This window comes from Antedon bifida, chromosome 1 (assembly GCF_963402885.1).
Source record: "Antedon bifida chromosome 1, ecAntBifi1.1, whole genome shotgun sequence".
Classification (NCBI taxonomy): domain Eukaryota; kingdom Metazoa; phylum Echinodermata; class Crinoidea; order Comatulida; family Antedonidae; genus Antedon; species Antedon bifida.
In genome coordinates this window covers 8,904,071-8,926,788 of record NC_136226.1, presented here as the reverse complement: position 1 = coordinate 8,926,788, position 22,718 = coordinate 8,904,071, and the positions used below count along the sequence as shown (strand labels likewise).

The following is a 22,718-nucleotide window of genomic DNA, read 5'->3' as shown; positions in this document are numbered from 1 at the left end:
ACGTAGTGCACTGGTTTCATAAAAAAAAATATTGTTCAAAGGAGAACATTTTCAATGACATCCGCCCTCATATGCCATGCTCAAAGGCTTAATTGATAAGACAAAAACCCACAAATACAATTTTTAGTTTATAGTCTATACAATTTGTATTTGAATATTATGTGCTATTTAATGTATGTAGTGTAATAATATATTGCTGAACTATATTGCCAAAAGAATATTGAGATCTGCATTAGATAAGTACTGTACCTTGCTTATTTGTTCACGTGATAATAACATTGATCAGCTGGCCAATCATCAATGAATACTTCTACTTACTTTTTAGCAGACAAGTAAACAGTCGTTAAGCAACAACGAGGTGGGTAGTTGGTAGTAGATGTCTGATGTTTTATTATTTTATTATTGTGAAGAAGAAGAATAATAGCGTGAACTAAAGGTAAGTTCTAAAGTAAAGTATTGTCTTAATTATAATAATTACCGAGGAGTTGTATTTTGTAATTCCTTATCATCGTTTTACATGAATGGATATGGGTGGTCCAGTCAGCCCAGGCAGTAGTGGGATGATAAGAGCGGAATCGATTGGGGCCTGGGCACAGGTGAAATTGCCTTCCTGAGCCTTGGTGGTCAAGTGAAGGTTGGCCGTGGATTTTAGCGGCCTGGGCTTTGAAATGTTCTTGGTTTTTTTTACAGGATTGCTGGTTAACTAAACAAATTCAGTTCAGTTAATTTAGTTCACATTCTCATTTATTAGTTACAGTAGGGCTAAACAAAATATAATTTCATTCCAACATGTTTCAACTTTTATGAATTATTAATAAATTTACCGATCTAAAAAGTTAACCTAGGCCTACATGAAGAAATTACTAACTTGTGGTACCAGAGTGGGTCTATAAAAAAATATTGTCTAGCGTCTTCACTCATCACTTTCCCCTCTCCCCATCCTCAACTTAATTTAAGTAGTCATGTAAATAAAGTTGAACTCAAAACTCCCTGACTGATGGCTATCCAATATATATATCTATATTGGATTTATTATGTTTGTTATTCTATTTCCAGGTCTATTGTTGACATATTATCACCTTTTCACCTTCCTCTTCTATTATTGTATGTTAATGTTCTCAAATCTAATGCAAAGGATTCAATAACACGGAAACATGATGATTGTCACAGCGGATGGGATTGCCATTTGAAATAAAAATTGTACAATGCCAAAAACAAACAAGCTGCCATGTCTTGGCCAAGTTATCCGTGGTGTCAGACAATTAAACTATCATTTTCATTCAACATCACATGGTCTTAAGCTCTATCTACACTATCAAATTTTATGTGACAAAACAATGTGATATTAATGGACATGATGATAATATATCACTACCATAATAATAATAAAAAATATCCTGGATTTATATAGCGACTAATGTTGTGAAACCTCTAAGCGCTGAACATTATTACCCCAGTCATTTATTTGGATCAAACACGTATGGAAACATACTCCCATAATGCAGCTAGTAATCAGCTGAAAGTTGTGTCTTGCCCATATTTGGGCATATCACTACCATTGTGGGAACATGACATTTTTGTTGTCAAACCAGTTTGATAGTGTAGACAGAGCTTAAGTTTGAATCTAAAGCTACAGTGGCCCAGTGGTTCATCCGTGGAATAACAGTTATGACCTGAGATAATTTCTATATTTAACAGAATTAGGCCAATAAAACAAAGCACAAGCTAAAGTTCTGTCTACACTATCAAACTAGTTCGACAAAAGTGTGATGTGCCGAAATATGGTAGTGATATGCTTAAATGGTAGTGATATGCTTAAATATGGTAGTGATATGACATCATCATGTTCATATATGGACACATCACATTTTTTTTTCACATAAAGTTTGATAAGTGTAGACAGAGCTTTAGAATATTATGGGTGTTAATGGATGAAATGAATGATGATATATGTCTTAAAAGATTAAAGGGATTGAAGGCTGTATGATAATTAATTTTGTTGTATATCATATTACAGTATAATTGGTCTGTAACCTAGTTTGTTATTAATTCGTTGGCCATGAATTAATAATGGAACATCCACAATTTACTTCTGATTACAAGTTTATGTCTAATTGCTCTATGTTTTAGAATATCAAATAAACTTTACTTCCTCATCTTTGATAATGACTCACAAATGTTTTAGTATTACTTTACTTTTAACATTTAAAACAAAAAAAACAATACTACATTTATATTAAAATATTGAATGTTTCACAGGTGCAAGAGAGTTTTTAAAGAAGCCAACTTGAATAGGGTTAATAGCAACAATAATTATCATCATCATTATATATAAAACTACAACATAGTTTTATATATCTACTAAACCAACCAAGTAAGATTAGGATATTTGATGTATTGTAGGCCATGCAAGGGTAATTTTTTAATGCCATTTTTATTTACAATCATCCATCAAATGATAAGGTTTATTTATGGTGTTATACAATTTTATTCATCAATTTTTGTTAATATTATCGATCTCACAAAGTGCTTTTTAAGATCTCCATATCACCATTTGTCAATTATTTTTATTTTTGTTTACAATAAAAGAGGTTATTATACAGTATGCCATTACAAATATTCTTTTTTTTTAAAAGTTATTAAACAGCTTACAAATTGTGACAATTATTTTTGGATATGCCAACTATATCTGTATAATGTTATATAGATTGGCGGAAAATGGTGCAATTTTACATCCGTTTATCTTCAGTATTATTTACATGACTCATACTGGTACACAGTAGGCATTCATTAATTATTAATAAAAATTATATAGGATAGAGGTTAGTAATGTCTGGTAAGTTTACCATTACAAGTTTTTCGAATGATATCAACTTATTAATGCTGACTTCTGGATGGTTACAGTAGTTTTATGTAGTGTTGTACATCTAAAATGTATAGTTTAATAGTTTAGTAAGTTTAGGCGGTGTGTGCCTTTTTAACCCCATGTCTACAACAAATCCAATCGGTTTTAAATGTGTTGGTGGTATATTGAGGAGGTGTCTATATTTGAGTAAGTAACATTTGGCCTATCAAATTAACAAACCCATGGTATATTACTATCTTTTAGTTCTGTTATAGTTTGTGCTTTACAACAACTTAAAAACCTATTACAAGAGGCATAAGTATAGAAACGTGATTCATGGAAACTCTAGGCCTACTTAATGGTTAAATCTGGGCCACTTTACCAGCTCAAAAACGCCCATGGGACTTGCGCATTCCACTAAAAGTCTCTCTAGATTCTGGATACCAATGGGACTAAGCTCATAAACTGGCAGTGTCACATGCTTAAAACAGGATGGGATTTCAATAGATCTTCTCACAGTGTTCTAGTTCATTTCCAGTGGGTGACATAATTAGATAGAGTATCATCCCCCATGGTACCAATAACCATGAAGGAAAACATAATTATTTATCAATGCATTGGATTGTTGTTTAATACATTAATTACTGTAGAATAAATCATAATCTTGTTATTTCATTATGAATTTTGTAAATAATAAATCAGAACTTGTATTTGTAACCAGTGCTTCTTGTAGCAACTGTATTATAGTACTGTTACTGAAATGAGCGAGTCAAATGGCCGAGCGGTTAAGGCAGGGGCGCCGTTTACCGTACCTAAAGAGCCAACAACATCGGCAAGGGTTCGAGGCCGACTCGCTCCTATAGTTCTGGTGGTGGAACAAGTCTTCTCGGATAAGGACTATAAGGTTCAGTGTACACAGTTATAACCTGTGTGCACTTTAAAGAACCCAGTTCATTATTCGAAAAGAGTAGGGGGTTACCCTGGTGAACTGGTTCACAAATAGCCCCTGTATCAGGGGGATTACCACCTATCTGATAGGACAGTGATTAATTCACTATTGGTAATCCTTGGCCACATTGCCTAAACACATATTTAATAAAATAAAATAAAAAATAAAATCCTAGCTTAAAGGGTATATTATATATGAGCGTTCACTGGCTAAACCCAAATTTTAAGGGGCCCAGCATGAGCAGCCCCAATGCAACTACCCCTACTGTAGGAGTACTTGCTACCTAGCCACTGCTTCTGCTGTCATGAGAGTACCTGTACATTTTTGTGAAGAATCGAATGTATATTTAACTACAATATTTTGTTGGCGTAGCAATAAAAAAAAAATACAAACAACTTAATATACTGCCCCTATTTGTACTACTACTGTATAAACTGTTTACATACAGTATTTGATTGTAAAGGGGAAATTTTACCAAATAATTTTAAAGTACCTGAGGGTTTCAAAATCACCTAAAACGATTGTAAACAGGCAAGTTGAAAGTTGAATGAGTTTTTGATAATCAGTGTTTAAAAATATACCTATAGTTTTGTATGTATCCTCGTTAATTAATTCATTACTTGCTTAAGGTAGAGTACATGTTTGTTGTATGTCAATATATCATTTCATATCAATCAATCTATTTAATCCTGTCACTGTATATGCATAAACTTGTGTGCAATATCGTTAATATTATAATAATCATTCTCGTCATTCATTAACATGAAGAGTGTTGAGACATTACTCACTGTCAAATAAAAGACATTCAGTCTCGCTGTAGACTTTTATTTCTAAATTGTCCATCTGTTAATAATTGCCTTTATAAAAACTTAAACCATTTTGATGAGAACTTGAAAAACTCAACAAGCCTCTTCAATTTTATGTAATAAGCATGCGTTTTTACACAAGCACTTGTTTTTAGTGGCAGTTTTTACTTGTAATACTGTACACAATAGGTTTTGAAGGCCATACAATTATACATCCCTTTGTTTTTAATTGAATTTATTATTCTTTTATTTAATTTATTAAGCATGCACTATTTATAACACCTTTATCAAATGTTCCTTTTTTATATTTCTAAAAAAATTTATATGTAAATACAGGCATAGTTTGATTGTAGCTTTAGAAATTCCAGGTGAGGGTCTATGCTCACTGTATTTTCTCTATAAGATGGCTTGCAAAATTATGTCAAAGATGTAAGTTAAGTACTGTTCCGTTGTACAATTTTCATACCCTGGAACCTATACTGAACAATCGTTTTCCCTGAATTACAGTTTACTGTAGGTGCGCCGATAAACACCTCCTGTTATATTTCTCCACATTTTTCCCCTAAGGATTTGTGGTACTAGTTGGTACATTCTGCGCATGAAACCAAAAACAACATTTTGTAAGGTCATGAAAGATAGGGTTTTCGTGGCGTGTTGGTCTTTGATTTGTCAATGTGTTTTACCGGGGATTCCCATAAATTTGTATGTCTTTTCATAGTATGTATCTCCATTTCTGTATGCCTGTACTTGGACCAAATTTCCCTGTATTTACGGATGTTATGTGGGACTTGAGAATCCTTTATAATCATAGTCTTGTTTCATTTTCCTATGACAGTGTCTGGTAGATTGTCATGTCATTACCAAACCATAATTTAAAACCATCAATACATTGTGTTGATTATTAATTACCACATCATTGTGATGATTAAGATGAAAACATAACGTTTCAGTGTAATGTACACTAATTTGTTATTGAGCTATGGAGAATTTTTTTTTTCCGAAATAAAAGATGAATGAATGAATGAATAACAATAGGTTTATTTAATTTTTAATATTCATATTACAAGTGGAAAGAAATCATCAAATAATTATTTTCATTTATAAATATAATTATGATTAAACAGGAATTACAAAAATATCTTTTATTTAACATTATTAATTTAATAGCGATAAGGTCAGTTTACACATACTGCTATATGACAATTATGTCCCTGTTATTACTGTATATTAGAGATATTGACGTACATGACAACTCCATCTGTGCACTGTGTAAAAATCAATCCATGGTCTCTTTGTCCATTCGTTATACAAGTATAATAGTTACATGCAGTTTTTCCAATATTCAGAAGAATAAAGTATTGATCTATTGGCATGTGGTTCAAAAGCCATAGTTTTAATTCTGCGCCCGCTGAGAAACATCACAGGGTGGTACAATGCAGTTTAGGGTCTAATTTTGATATTTAAGGTAGGTGTGAACATAGAGAAAAAAACATTTTTATTTTATTGTAATATGCACTGTAATTAGTAACAAAAGACTGTATTATATATGATGAACTAGTCTGAAAATTGTATCTGTATAGTACACTTCATTTATACTGTAATACCTGATTCGCATGTACAAAAAATGTTTACAGTACCTCTGTAGTAGTGTGAAAGCATTTCTTTGTTGCATTGATGTAAAATCTGGAACAAGTCAGCATCTTTACACAGTCCTGATATCTGAGCATGTGCATGTTTTTAAAGTTTGTGTGTGTGTGTGTGAAAGCACTGTAAATCAGTAAGGATATCTATCCATGTAACAATTATTTGTTTCATTTGTGTTTATGACAATTTGAATCGAGTATCACATTATAAAGAACTGGGATGTTAAAAATCAAGACTCCCAAATGTGGAGGTTTAAAACTGTTGTTGAAATAGGTAAATAAATCAGTTTAGAAATAGCTTTTTTAAAGAATTAAACTTGTCATAATTCATATCCATCTGAACATGATGTGCTTGTGAATGGATTTTACAAGTCAATTAATTCAAATGAGGCTTACACAATAACCACAAGTTCAAAACATGATTTTTAATTTATAAATTATTTATATGTAATTAATATAATACTATGTAATTGCGAGTATTCTGAATTTTATTATTCAAAACATCTTGAATTATAAAAAAAACCATGTGTTGATGATCGAAGACTAGATAGCGACACGAAAGACATCTTGTCTACGGAAAGAAGAGCTCAATGCTAGGAACAATAACGACAGAAATTACTCATCCCAAGCTAGCTTTTGCAAAAATATTGACACAAAGTTGAAGGCAATGAGTCAATACTATCCATCTTGATATAAACCAGTACTTAAATTTTGTACTGTATTTATAAATAGTATATCATCTTCATGTTTTCATACTGAAATTGTGGCAATAATTTATTCCAGGCATATCAGATTGAATGAAGCCTGGTCAATGTTGGTTTATCCAGGTAAGCTAGGCACAAAATAGAATGCAATATTTGTAGGTATCAGGATTGTAATTTTAATCGTTTAGAGCTAGATAGAGCTAAAGTAATATTATTTTTTTAGTGTATATTTTACTCCATTCAGAAATGGTTATTCCTGCAAAATTGTGTCGGACTATACAAAAACCATATCTAAAGGTGCACATTTTATTTCAGTTAATGCCATTTCTTTCAATCTATTAAAAGTATTAGCAGATAAAATTTGGATTAAAAAATCTAGATTTTCAAGTGAATTGTTTCCCATTTTTAATTAAAAAAAAACAAACAAAAAAGGTAGATTACACATTTAACACAATATTTGTAGCCATAGAAGGATTCCTGTTGGTTAATACTGTAGGCCTACTTAACAATAGTAAGAATCTTTATGTTTTATGAATAAAGATAAAGGGATATACCTATTAATCCAGTTTAATAATGCCAATTAGGATAATAAAATCCATGAATACTTGCATTTTTTAATGGTTTTTAGGGTTACCATGGAATATGAGATTTAATTTTAAGTGACAAATATGGTATCAGTATCTCAATGACACTCTCTAAATGAAAGTTTAAATAAATTCCAAGGGCAAATTACTAAAAAAATGACAATGCTGTGGGTATCAGTGGCTGGATCTCAATAGAGATACACAATAAAATAAGCAAAAAGCTAAAATCAAAACGATAAAGTAAAACAGGCAGAAAAATGTGCAGAGTTTTTGAGCAACACTAGCCCTTCATCAGTGTAAGTGAGAGTAATACTTAGACAATAAATATATATTTAAACTTGTGTTTATTACGCATCATAACTTGGCTATCTTTCCATCTTATTTTTAGACCAAAGTTGTTTGAATGTTCCATTGTTATCTTCCATAATACAGCACAAATTATTTTTGCATACAATGGCTCAGTTGAACCTAAATAGTTCAGAATATTGCAAAATAATAATAATAAAGATTGTGTATATGTACCTCCTGCTAGCTTTCTCTACTTCCTTCCGTTTTCAATATTAGACCTCATTATTTCTGTCTGGAGATTTACCATGATATTTTAGGTGACCAAATAAAAACAAATACCGAAGTCAAGTTGTATTTATTATATACATGTATTTGCATTTAAGTACACCATTATAATACATGTATAATTGCATCTAAGTAATATAACCATTCTGCTCGTACGTTTGTAAGGAGTGCACAAAACATTAAATTGTCTGTTATGTACTGTCATCTCTTATCTTATGGCACTTGTCACAATTTATACTTCATTATGCTATAAACAAAAGCAATTTATACTTTATTATGCTATAAATAAATGTTAAGACTTATATTAAATAAGGTGTGTTAAATGATACTGAATGCACCTAGGAATTCAGTGAATCTTTCATCCTTGGCCCATTGAGGCAAGCATGATAACTTCAAACAGATATTGGCTTGATTCCAGTGCAACTGTTGAATACTTAAATATAGTTGCACATGTCATAACAGTGAAATATCAAACAATGTACCTGTTTGTAGTATAGAATGCTGCAAAAATGTTGATGTTGATGCGCCACATACTGCAGGGCATAATGTACAGTGAAAGGGTAGATACCTTGTGTTGGGCTTTTTAGATGAGCTTGATCTACAGTAATCTAGGAACATTAATCTAAAATATAGTACTGGTACATTTGGTATTTAGTATCAAATTCCAGAAATTTTGTGTAGCAGGTTGTTTACGCTAAATTAGTGTACGTAGTTAATTCAGGGAGATACAATAATAACATTCTGGTAAATGTTTACGCTGCACCAGTGTATAGTGTTGTGTCCTATATTAAATTCAACTTTTGGATAGCATCTTTACAGCATCTCTTTTCAGTTTATACATACTATACTGTAGTTATATATTAAATTGATGGTTCGATCTGCACAGGATATAGATCCAGGGATATTACCAGGAAGTTTTCAGTCATATTGTCATTGATGTAAATCAACAGTGGGCAAACATTTGAACATTTTATAGGGGTCTGACCAATATAAGCTAGGGAGGGAGCTTTCCCAAAAAGGAAATGAACATAAAACAGCCATAATGAAGTTCAAGGCTTCTATTTACTGTCATAAACACCATTTCCTGTTAAATTAAACCCACTGGAGTTTTTGTCATTTTTGATTGATTTTTATCATTTTTGAACTTGTGCACAAGAATAATATGCATGCATCCAATAGCTTTTAATATTACAGAAAAAAAATAATAATTTCAGTGGCATATGTGGTGAAAGATTTACTATTTTTATATGAATTATACTGTATTGATTTTATTTATGAATAAAAAAAAATGTAAATGTATAGCTGACTGTAGCTACATAAATGCCAAAGATTAGAAAATGTATTCTTATACTGTAGGCTGCTGTATCAAAATCCTTTAATAATCTAATGATTACATTGGCTGATTTGCAGCAGCCATAGGTGGAAGCATTGCTATATTATTTGTGCATGTTTTGACCTTAGATTGTATTGAGTTTTTTGACTAGACGGCTTATGTAACATCTTTGGATATTTTGGCTATATTTTCATATTATGAAATGAAAATTAGCTGGAGGTTGCTCAGAAATCTATCAACTATTTGTTAAATAGAATCGTGCTCGTCATCACTAGCATAATTATATTTATATAGTTCATTTAAACATGACCTTGTGTCCATCATTTTATTTCCGTACAGAAGAGCCATCATCATTTTACAGCCATAGACTAGTGATCATTTCCTGACCAGTTGCAGAGCGGTCATCCCCCCAAAATCACCAAAAGTATTATAACTTTTATGAAACCTTGAACTAGAGACAAATATCAGGTTTATGAAATTATTAACCGTGATATGTGAATGTAATTATTGCATAGATTTGATGAAATGCCAAAAGTAATTGTCGTGATCAATGCACGGAAGGAAGATGTGTATGGGAAGGAATTAAGGAAGAAGAATTTATCAAGGTGAAACCCTAATAATCTGTCGTTTACTGAACACTTTGATATAAATATATTCCACGTTTTATCTACAACTATTTATCTATAACTAAATACCAAAAATATTTTGATTGAATAAATAAAAGGAAACTTGTATTTTTTGGAAACCTAATTATTATTAAATACACCTGTAAACTATAAACAAATTTGTGTGCAATATTTTCTATAAAATTAAAAATGTTTAGTTTTTCATTGCCTTGCTTAAAGTTTAAATTAAAATGTGGAACATTGGAAAGGAATATTTCTTATATACTGTATTGAAAACAGAACATTTTTAATTACGACAACATCCTTTTGTTTTGTTGTTTTGTTGATTATTTTACTTCCATAATAGGGAACTATACAATATCTCCCACACAGGTGGTACGTCACACAGTACGGAAATGGTACATTGTATCTTCCTGTATTGGCAAAAAAAAAGTATATTGTGACCATTGTAAAGTATGTAATTTCCTATTTGTTGAATATAAAAAGGTACATCTTATCTTCCTGTTTGGTAAAAGGAAGTTTATGCCTATTTCACGTAATGATCTGCTCGGTTAATGACATTAGGGATGTACACTCAGTAGTAATTACCATGTAATTACCATTGTAATAAATCATATTTAAAAGGGATTTAAGATTAGATGGTGTTTTTTTTTTGCAGTATAGTTTATTTATTATAATAATTAATCCATGGTTAATGGCCCAACAAGTCTAAAGCTCTGTCTACACTATCAAACTTTATGTGACAAAAAAATGTAATATGTCCATATATGGACATGATGATGTCATAACACTACCATATTTTTGGCATATCACTACCATATTTGGGCACATCAAACTTTTTTTGTCAAACTAGTTTGATAGTGTAGACAGAGCTTAATACTTTATATACTGTAAGTATGAGACGAGTGTTCCTTTTCCTTTAAGTTTTAAATGGCAATTTTATATTCATAGACTTGATTGAATAGCCTTTTATTTCCAGAAAAGTAAACACACATAGAAAAATCAATATCTCGGTGAAGATCTAAACGCTATATAATCTTGTTTGTAAGCTCTCTGCAGACCAATGAATTTAGATGTTTTTATTGTCAATGCACAATAGATGACGACTTTATGTTGAAGAATTGTATAAAACCCAATGGACTATGAATACAAACACAATTTGTTTATACTCTACTGTAAAAACTGCTGGAGATAACTAATTAAATAGTTTATAATGTCAGATATCCATGTCAAATATTAAAGATGAGCGATTTGTACCTATAATTAGCCATATAAAGTTATTTTATGATAAGCCAGCATACTTCTGTTCCCTTCTCTCAGTTTAATCAAACTAATAATACAACATTTCTTGTTTTTCACTTTTGTTTAATAGGTCACTGTACTCAAATCATGTTTACTCTTTATTTCTGAACATAGTATTGATTTTAGCTGGATATATATTCATTATGTTTATAGTTTCCAAGGTAACTAATCTATCCTACAGTATTTAGATAGCTGATTAAACTCAGTGGTAACATAAAGAAGGCCGCCGTGGTTTCAAGGGACTATTCTCTCCCAGTATCTTGCAAAACCTGTAGAGATGTACAGTGTTGTGTTTGTTTTGAGCCATGTTTTGTAACATGCAATTATTTTGTTCTGTAAGCCTACTGTATTTGTTTATCTTGTCTTTGTCCATTTACCTGTTGGTCTAGGCAATGTTGTTCATTCACAATTGTGCTAATGTACACTATAATTGCGGGTAGGTGTTGTCAGTCAATTTAAAGAAAAAATTATGTAGCATATTAAAATGTCTCAACAGGAATAATAATAAATAACACATCATTGTTCTGAATTATGTTTGCTTGACCATTTCTTTTAATAGTTCTGATATATTTTACATTTTTGTTCTTTCCTTGCATTGAATTATTATTTGCAATACAAAATGTTACCATTGTATATAATATTTAATATAATGGCAGTACAGTGTAATTTTCAACCCACGTGAGATATTACCAAGTAAAATAATTATGACTTAGCAAAACTAGCCTCGTTAATTTTACAGAACAAGGTTAGTTTTTAACTTGAAGTGGAAGTTGTTTAACCCGGACGACCCTTTTCACAATAATAGACATTGTTTCAGTTGTATGTTAACCAGAAAAAGTCTGTAATGTTCAGCTATACTACCTTTTCAATTCTTTCAAAATGCATCATATCTAGGCCTATACTGTTGTTCAAACATCTTTGTGTTCTTTGGTTGATGTCACCATGTGGTTTTTTCCTGACTGACATTTAAAAAGATCAAAAACAAGACTTAAGAATGACAAAGCATTTAGTTTCCTTGGTTACGCCATATCTCTCTCTGACTTTTACAGATGGGAATTTGTTTGAAGAGAACTATTAAAAACAAATACTTCTCAAACAAAAAACTGTAATGTGTTGGTTGTTTGTATATCCAAGAAAATCCACATACCATTCATAGCAGATCATAAACAAATTTTAGGCAGGACTTCTTTGTTATTTCTATTCACCAACCGAATTTATATGGACTGTTGCTTTTACTAAACATGCAGTTTCTGTCAACATTCATTGTTAATCATAGTGTCTGTTAGGTTTTAGTTCTCATTATGTCAAGTAACTGTTTATTTGAATATATAATCAAAAATATTGACATCGGCAATTCTGCTAAATTTGGAATCCAGGGTTCAATCCTGACCTAGCGCCAGTGTTGTAACTCTTTAACTCCTAAATCTCATATCAGACTTAGGTTATATAAGTTATCTGCTAGTGTCAGATGTGTATAAAATAAACAATTTTTTTTGTGTTAATGCTATACTGCAATTGAGAAGTAAGTAAATTTTAAAGAACCCATTGTTTCTGCATTTAAATGGCTATGTAGTTTCCAACAAACCAAACACATTCTAATCTCGTGAGTTCATATTGTTTAGTTCAAGGATTTTTTGTATTTCTTTGTCGTTCGTCAATATTTTCTTTCTTTATTCAAGGGTATATGAGATCGAGAATGACAAAATATTGTTTGGGGAAATTCACATAGAGTAAATCCTCCATTAAACTGGTCCCCGTGCCCTTTCCGAACATCCTGAATTCACCCATGGTAACAGGCCTCAAACTTGTCAAAGGGTATAGCTTATCAACATATAATATTAATTTTTCACTGTCATTGTTGTCAAAATATGGTAAAAGGTTATATATTATCTTTAGCCCTATTTATTGAGTAAATATTTGTCTACCTAGCTCATTCTTTTAAATATCCGGGATACTGTACTGCAGAGGCAAATACAGGATTTTATTATATAAATGAATAATTGAACACTTATTTATACTAGATATTAAAAATGGAGGCCTAATAATCAGGAGATTGAATTAGCTATACTTCTGGTCATACATTGATTTTAAATGCCATCAAATTATATATTTGTCATTTATAGCAGGAAAAATTCACTATCGCTTTGGTTTTCTTTACATTCAACAATGTAGTATGTCTGATTTCTATTGTAGTTCCCTGTCAATGTTGTCAGATAATAACCCAGTTTTTAGTTGTCATAGAAATATATTTATTGATACAATGATATGAGGTAGCTGTACTACACTAAAAAACAAACATAAACAATTTTAGAGGATTTCTTTTCACTGAACTCAAAAGGGAATTTCCCCCATTAAACAAACCAGGAGGAGGGTATAAGATAATAGAATCTGTTTGGACAGTACCTATCTGATCATAATATTACGCTACTATAGTATCATTAAATACGTCACTGGAAAATTCAATTGCATAAGTTTGTATGTTTGCCAACAAAAGGTGTCTTACATTTTTAAAAGATATCTACAGACAGTACTGAATTATATTCTTTTGGTAAAATTATTAATTAGCAATAATAGTCAATTGAGTGGCTATGACTTCATTAGCAGTTGTTGATGATGTCACACACCATCAAACAATTGTGACTAATCCTGGATTACTTTCTTTTGTTAGAGCTGTTAAACTATTGTGTACCATTAGTATGCCTATGTTTTCCTGGTACTATATTTTTCATGTTCTTATTTAAATATAATAGTATTTTACCATTTATTAAATTTTGTTCAACTTTTGTTTAGATAAACAAATTACATTTCTCTCAGTTTTCCTTTATTCTCAAACAACAATGCAAAATTGATTAATACACTTTAACACACTACTGAAACTAATATTTGTTTTTGCTATAGATGTTTTAGTGTCATTGACCAATCAATATAAATCCTAATAAAGGATAATATAGCATGTCATCATCTTGTTGATTCAGCTTGATCTATTCAGGGTCAAAGTTCAATGTATAAGAAAATAACTGCAAGCATGATTAAGCAGGGACTTTCCCAATTATATGAATCATCATGGGGGCGAGAATAGAATACAAAAATTCAGTTTGAGCACCTTCATAGTCCAGTGAGCATCAATAGTGTTAAGTGAATTGTTTAATACTGTAATTATAAGACTCATAAGTTTTGCTTTCATTTTGGTATTGCCACTGTCAGGACATGGTGTTTAATGTATAGATAGGTAAATATTATTATATTATTTAATATTTTAGATTTAATAAATAAAAGTTTATTTTCCTCCATGGTTGGACTTGCTGTGATTCATTTCAGCATGTGTGATATAGATACAGACATTATAGTGTGGTAGGTAGTATTAAGTTCAGATATGGTATTATGTTAAGTCTCCGGTGCTTTTGGTGGTACTTAATATTAATAAACATGTGACTAACTTTTATGTCGGTAGTTCCTTATAAACACAGTTACAAGAGCTCTAGTACTACATTCATATGAGGTTTTGTTGATAACGTTGACATTTTTTTATTTAAATATTGGCATCAATATATTATTATTTTCATTATTAAACATTAATCATTAAAACCAGGGAAGAGTTAAATTACATTAAAAAAAGTATATCAACCGTTTAAATTTAATTACTCTAGATCCTAAACCTAAAATTTCTTTAGCAAAGTTTTTGTTTAATAACCAAAATTGTATTCTCTATTATTTATGTTTGAATTTATTTTTAGTCACATTGATAGAGCTGTATCAGATACTGTAGATACTGTACAATATTTCCATTAAATATTATACAGTAAATTGATCTTTTATCCATTTTGTTTAAATAGCAGGCCTATTTGTTTATGTCTTAACGCTAAATATTCACAAGTATATGTATAATTTTACTGAATATGCAGTACAGTATGTGTTATTTAATGCTCAGGTGATTTTACTGCAAGTCTTTACAATTCAATCATGACTTATCTTTCCTGTTCAGCGATTGATTCTCAGAAAAGTATTGATTTTTTATTAGATTCAAACGATGCAGTCTTCTTCTTTCTGTCTAAAAGTAAATGGTTAAATATGTTTTCTTTGCTTATTAATTGTTTCTCTCAAAGGTTTACAGTAGCTTTGTTTCACCATTACTTACAGATTTTGTTTTATTCCCATAGGACGAATATTATCTAGGCAATAAAAACAAGAAGTCGTTGAAGTATTTCAGGAAGCCTGAGGTTGTCATCTTAATCACAAGTTAGCGTCAGAGTCTTTTGAAGGAAGTAATTCTTGCGAATTAAACAATGGAAGAAATTTGTAAACTAAGCAGGTAATGACAGGATAGAAAATATGAAGGAGGAAATTAAGATTACCAATATTGCTTGCGATGACTACGTACAACACCAATTTAAGCACAACTATTGCGCTAAATGCTTCAAACCACTTTCGCAACACTCAATCATCAGCCAGACATTGGAACCAGTTAATGTTAAGATAATTGAGCTACAAACTGGAGATAATAATGATACATCACCTAACAAAGCCGTCGTAAACAAGTTAACAACCTTTTCAGTTGACAATATCCAACAAGTGAATGAATCACATGAAAATGGTTTTACAAGTACCAATGGATTTCTAAATGATTCTGAAACCTATTTAAATGGACGTAGTAGTAGTAGCAAGAAAGAAAAAACTCCACCACTGGTTAAAGAAAAATCAAGTTCACGCTTAAAACGTCAAACTCATGTTAATAAAGGTGCTGAGGTAAAGACTAATGGAAAATTTACTCCAAGAACTCGTAGAGCTGATTCAGTTCCGGAAAATGGAACCATATCACCCACTAAAAAAGAGGTTTGTCGTCTAACATTGAGTGATGATTCTAATTCCACATGCCCAGAAGAAAATTCAAGTCTTGAATTTCAGCGTATTGGAAAAAGTTTAAAAAGAGTAAATAAATTTTTGAAAGAGGAGAACAAACAAGAACAAGAATCTGCAAGCACATCATCGGAAAATGTAACTTCTCCTGATGCAATAGTAAATTCTAAGGACACTGATCTAAAACGAAAAAAGGAAATTATTGCTGCAAAATCTGATTTACAATCGCAACTGCTTTCAAATGCTGCTCACTCTGCTTTTAATATAGAAAAACATGATACGCTTCCCAGAAACATTGGTAGAGACCAGAAGCGACCGACAATTGCAGATTTATCAGAACGACATGATTCAGATCCTGAAATGTATGAACCTGAACAGAAGGTTGAGGAAATCGATGTGGTTTTATTAAATGGTGATATTAACTCTAGAAATATCTCACAAAACAAGAAAGTAAAAGGAAGTCAGATAAGTTCAGAAATATATTTTGGGATGAATATACATGAAAATAGTAACAACTCCACGAACAATAACCATAAGTCTTCTTCAAGGGAAATAAAAATTATATCTGCTGATGGCTCAGTGTCTCGATACACAGAGTCACCGCCACCACCACCACCTCCTGATAGCAGAGTCTCTATAAATTCTTCCACATTGTCTAATTTATCATTGCATTCCAGTGGAAGTAGTTTCAGTACCTCATCTTCAAATGTACAACCTTACAGAGTTGTTGATCTTGAAGTTCAAGAATGTGCACCATACGTTGTCACTGATGTTCCAGGAACGTCACACAAGCAAGGTTATCATCTGGACAGAAATGTTCAAAATGGTCATAGACAGTTTCAACAAAAGATTACATTAGTAGATTCAACATATACAGTAAAGGAAAAGAAGTTTGGCAGACAGACATCTGGAGATGAACCGGAATATGCGGAACCTGCTGATGAGTCGCCAACCTTGCCAACAATTCTTCATCATGAAATACAGGCCTTGCCAAAGTCTGCAAAGAGAAACTCGGACTCATCCTTATATAGAGTTCCAATTTACATTGGTTCAAATGCTGGAGGTGAGTCTTCTAAAAGGAATTCGTCTTCCAGTACAACACAAGATGGATGCAAATCTCAAAATGAAGAGTATCTACAACCTATGAGGAGCAGTAGCTGTACTTCAACTGATACCGAACACAATGTTCATAATTATGATTCTGTTCCAGAATCTGATTTTTCAGATATGTCAAAAAGTACTTCCAGTAGTGGAGAGAGCAGTGGATTTAAAAAGCAGTATCGTTCAAGAAAATCTGAAGAAGTTAAAGTGAATAATAAAAAGGCAGATTCACGTTCTAGAAAGAGATCTATCACTCATCCTACATCAAAGAGACCTGTTCAAAACAAAAGTTCTATAAACAATTTCCATTTTAGTGATGAGGATCCAGAAAACAACAGAGAAACTCCAGTTAAATTGAGACAGAAGAGAAATGCTCCACCACCTCCTCCACCAGAAAGTAAATCAAGAAGATCGCTTTCTTTGAATAATGTTAAAGAGGTAAAACATTTTACAGATACAATGCCAAAAATACCACCACCTCCTCCTCCTCACCAGAATATAGAAAGGAAAAGTTCACAACCAGTGAACATACCAATGTCTAATATGAAAACATTTGAAGTTGGTAGAAAAGTGACTCCTCCAAAACAAAATGGAAGTCATTCACATTCATCACCAAAATCCAAGACATTACCAGTTAATACTAAAGCCCCTAAAAGTCGGGATAAGACTCCAGAAAGGAACACGGATGGCAAGAAACGACCTGCACCAGTACTGAATCGTCTAGACCAATCTCCTAATGACAAATCTATTGAAAAGAAACCAATAGATCCTGTTAGTGAAGTTCTAGCATCATATTCACCACCTCGTAATGGTTTACCTCCAAGTACAACTACCAGTCCACAAAGACCCATAACTCTGCCAGTTGATGCCATTGATTCAGTACAGCCTACAGTAACTAGGGAAAGTAAAGGTAAATGGTCCAAGCTACCATGGCGAAAGAATCGTTCGAGACGAAAAGAAGATGGTAGCCCTGAGAGGGAATTTAATTCGAAAGGTGTAACTGATTGGTTATTGAACAAACATATGACTGAGGATGAAATAGCAGCGGTATCTCATGAAGACAATTTGAAGAAACTAGAAGTAATTAAAGCTTATAAAGGCGAGCCAATTCCAGTTATTGAAAGTAGCCATGTTGATTATTCTGCAGTAGCTACCGAACATGGTCTGTCTACGTTTTATATTAATGCAAACACACCAATTGATGCTCCGCCTTTGCCTCGATTAACAAATAACTTTAGCAAACGTAAAGCTCCAGGCCCACCGGATGTTTTACAGAGTGATCAATTGTTACTGGATGAATTTAAAACAAGGAAGAAGAAATTGCCAGCTAAACTCCAGAAAGCACATTCATTTACCTCTGTCAGTAGCAGCATCAAGGATCGATCATTGGATGATTATGAAAACTGGGGTAAGATTAAGTATTCTTCATGTCTTTGAACTAAAAAGAACAGTTTATTTCATATAATACTAACCATTCCTTTATTTTGTTCTTATCAAATAGATGTGAAGCAAATTGCATCTCTCTTTTATAATGGTCATGCCCCCACCATGACCTCTACATTGGTCAATATACTGTAGTATAAATAGTTTTCCCACCACTTCATTAAACATATATATAAATAAATATCATTCTTTTATTTTCCGCCAGGACCAATACGGAATGGACTCCCAGCACCAACAAAACCTTCAAGAAGATTTAGAAATAGAACAACCGCTTTTGAGAATTTACCTTCCCAATTAGAGAACACTAAAAAGCGTATGGCTCCACAACTTCCCCAAGAAAATGGCTTCTCCCATGAAGATTTAGGCAAGTCATCTCCTAATCAGAGTTCTCAAGATGAAGCTGATAGGCCACAACCTCTGCCACGAAAACGAAGCAATAGTGCTTCAGCATCAAGTTTCCGACCAGTTACTCCTTTAAAATCAGCAATGAAGAACCTTGAAGATAATCATAACAGTGACGACAATAAAACTCCCAAAAGACCTGTAAGAGTTCTGGACCCAGGAACAACAAATAAAGAGAAATCCCAAGAAAGTACTGAAAACGTGTATGCAAATGTTGATGAATTATTGTCTGACACAGATATTCCTTCAAGATTAAAACCAATGCCAACTCCACGTAATCAAAAGCTAATGGTTGATCAAGGTACCAGTCCACTAAGAACAGTGTCAGAGGAATCCGAATCTTCTCCGATATCAAATGGTCTGAATCCACTAGATCCTTTTTTTGCCAAAATCAATAACAGGAACATGTTGACATTGTCAAAGATTTCGTCAGCATGGCAGAACAGTCATGAAAGCTGTCCGAGGTTAGACCAAGTGGTATTAAGGGATTTTAAATTGATCAGTGATCATCCATGTTTTACCAGCTCTGAAGCGAGGTTCTATCCAGCTGAATTAATTGCAAATGAAGACAAGGACTTCACTTTAATGGTAGGTTTATTTTTCAGAGCTATTGACTCTATTAACTGTCAAAAATGAATTTACTTGTAAATATGTACAACTGAGAGCGTAATAGCACTCATGTTGACTTTCCACCAACTGAATAGAACTGAAAGGATTGTGGTTTCCCATGTGGGCGCCATGATTCTAAGTTTAAAAGGAACCACAGTGTTTGATCATAAACTGGTCATGGCTACTGCCTTGACTTTGGGACAGTTGATCGGAGCACTAATATGTAGACGCAGTTGAGTTGCTTACAGTTCTATGTCGACAAATTTTTCGTTTTTTTTATAATACATGATTTAATTCTATTTCTTATTATTATTTACTTTCCATACTTCAGATGTTCACTGATCCTGAAATGGTGAATCCACTGTATAGTTTCATCATGTCAATACAACTACTTCTTCCTCATCCTCATATCATCAACGTCTGTTCAGCTTCTAAGTCTTCTGTACCAAACAAACTGATTAGACCAAAACCGTCGCCATCAAAATGCCCGGAGCCTGTCGACCAATCAGAAGAGATGTCAGAAAGTTTATTAGTAGCTTTGACAGTTCAGCCAGTCAGTAGTGTTTCAAAATTGGTTAGTTATTCAAAAGAGAAGCATAATTTCTTGCCTGAACAGTATGAAGGTGAAATTATAACTGTTCTTTTGCAGCTCTTTTCTGGCTTACAGCATCTTGAAAATAACAACATTAGTCTTTCAACCGTTAAGATGGAGAACCTGCTTCTTATTGACTCTGGTCTTCCTGGTGGTGGCAATTATTTGGTAGTGGACTATCTTAATCTTGCCGAAAGAGAGGAATCGGAACTTGTTAATGGCACACTTGTGTCGCCTAGTATTGTCAATAAGACAAATGAGTTCGATGTTGGAATACTGATATATAAAATGCTTCACGAGCCGAATCCATTTAGTGTGAAAACAAACCTTATTATAAGAGACTACAAGCCAAGCGATTTGCCAAAGATTCCAAAGAAATCCAGATACTCTTTAGGGCTACAGAAACTTGCTGGTGAGCTTCTGAGAAAAAGTCCTAATGATCGATTAAGTGCTAGACAGAGTATCGGATTCCTGCAGCTGCTGTTGTGGGGTCCTTCTGTCGAGGACCTTGTTGCAGCCGAGTCAGACGATGCCCTTGATGGGTATCTCACTAAATGGCATGCGGAAGAATGTTCCAAGATGGTGAATTACATCGCAGAACAGAAGATCAACGAGATGCTAGGAAATAGCAAAAGCTTCTCTATGGCTGATCAATTACATTGCCAATTTCTGAGTAACATTGACTTAAACTTGATGAAAAATAGTTTCAAATTGTTGAACTCCTAAAGTTAGAAAAAAATAGTGCTTTCTATGAAAAAGAAATAAATATATATATTCGTTTTTGATATATAAAATAATGACATTATACATTCAAAATATTCAAAAGTCTAGCTAGCTTTGAAAGCTATGTATTCAGAAATTATGACTTGACTTAATACTACAGGCCTACTTCTTAAAAAAGGGTATCATTTGAAAAAGTTGATCGATGGTTGATTCATCATTTCAAAATGCTTTGGCTCAGATCATGATCTTATATTAAGATGCTTTAGCATAAACTAAATATACGGCATGTTTATCTTTTATACATATAACAATATAAATAAGTTATAATACTTCTTGCATGCTTAACATATAAACTCATACCACTTTTAAATCACCTAGGAAAACCCTGGGACGCACACCATACAAAACTTCTGTGTTAACGCCGCGGTGTGTAAACATTAAGGCGATGTGAAAGAGACATCATACATGTACAGTAGCTGCATATGTTATCCCCAAAGTTTAAAATGAATGTTATGTTAAGATATTGAATTTTACATTCCATGCAACATAGTAAACCATATATTATATCATTATAACATGTATATTCTGCAGAAAATTATATATAATCATAACTAATATTAAAGAGAGTTTATGCACATTTTAAAGATGTAATACAATACCAATAATAATATTTATGCTACAACAACATATATTTTTAACACCATGATGAAATCATCGCCAATTGTGTGAATTATTACTCTCTGACCAAACTGTTCAAGGATTTGTCTCCATATTTGAAAGACTTTTTATAGAAATTTCACAGCAAACTGCTGAAAAACTTGTTTTTACTACGTAGAATTCAAATATGACACCTAAATATTAACATTTAAGTTTGGATCTAAATGGAGTATTCATTTATTTCTACAGGGCTTTATAAGTTAACATGTATGGCCTACATTTAATAAGGAAATTATATACTTTATCAAGTGTTTTAATACCAAATTTACCAATGTGTGTTGTTTTATATTTTACGACAGTTAATTGTTTTCAGGCTGGAAAATCTGATCGAAAAGAAGTTTATAATTTTATATCTTCAGTGTTGATAGGTATCAAAATATTTTTATATAGGCGCTACTTTCGTTTGATAACGATTTGTTTATATGTGCAATTTTGTATTTTATACATGTAGAAAAAGTAGATTTTAATTTTATTGATGTATATAGTTGTTATTTAGCATGTTGAGTTGATCTTTACAAACTAAAAACTATATCCGATGTCACAAACTATATTGGTGTTGTTGATTATTAAAGAAAAAATATATATTTGTTTTAGCATTGAATTAAATTCAGTTGATCACAAAATGCTTTATTGTTTTGTTATTTTAAATACAAGTTATAACAAGAAATATTTCTTACAAAAAATGCCTCTCGACATTTTAAATTATTTTTAAAATTAAAATTAATTTATGATTAATTATTAAAAAGATGTCCTTTAATCGCAAAAATACATACAAATCAAAGATAGTTCTTTAATTATGAATCACATGCCCATTTTTTCACTAGTTAATTGTATACACAGTATTCCAACAATGTATTATTTGCCAACAAATATTAATCTACTAATTAAAAAATGGCATTTAAAAATGGTCAA

General features: G+C 32.1%; 1 protein-coding gene across 2 annotated transcripts; it reads left to right on the top strand.

Moving 5' to 3' along the window:
* The first annotated feature begins 332 nt into the window (after positions 1 to 332).
* LOC144840814 (uncharacterized) lies at positions 333 to 22,423 on the top strand. Of its 2 annotated transcripts, none has more exons than XM_078696857.1 (4): positions 333 to 436; positions 15,523 to 18,728; positions 18,969 to 19,753; positions 20,106 to 22,423. In XM_078696857.1, the coding sequence occupies exons 2-4, from the start codon at positions 15,695 to 15,697 to the stop codon at positions 21,090 to 21,092; spliced, it is 4,806 nt and encodes a 1,601-aa protein (XP_078552983.1). In that variant the 5' UTR covers positions 333 to 436; positions 15,523 to 15,694; the 3' UTR covers positions 21,093 to 22,423. The 2 variants fall into 2 exon arrangements, with proteins under 2 accessions (XP_078552983.1, XP_078552990.1); XM_078696864.1 differs by lacking the exon at positions 333 to 436 and adding an exon at positions 14,295 to 14,594.
* The last annotated feature ends 295 nt before the right edge of the window (positions 22,424 to 22,718 follow it).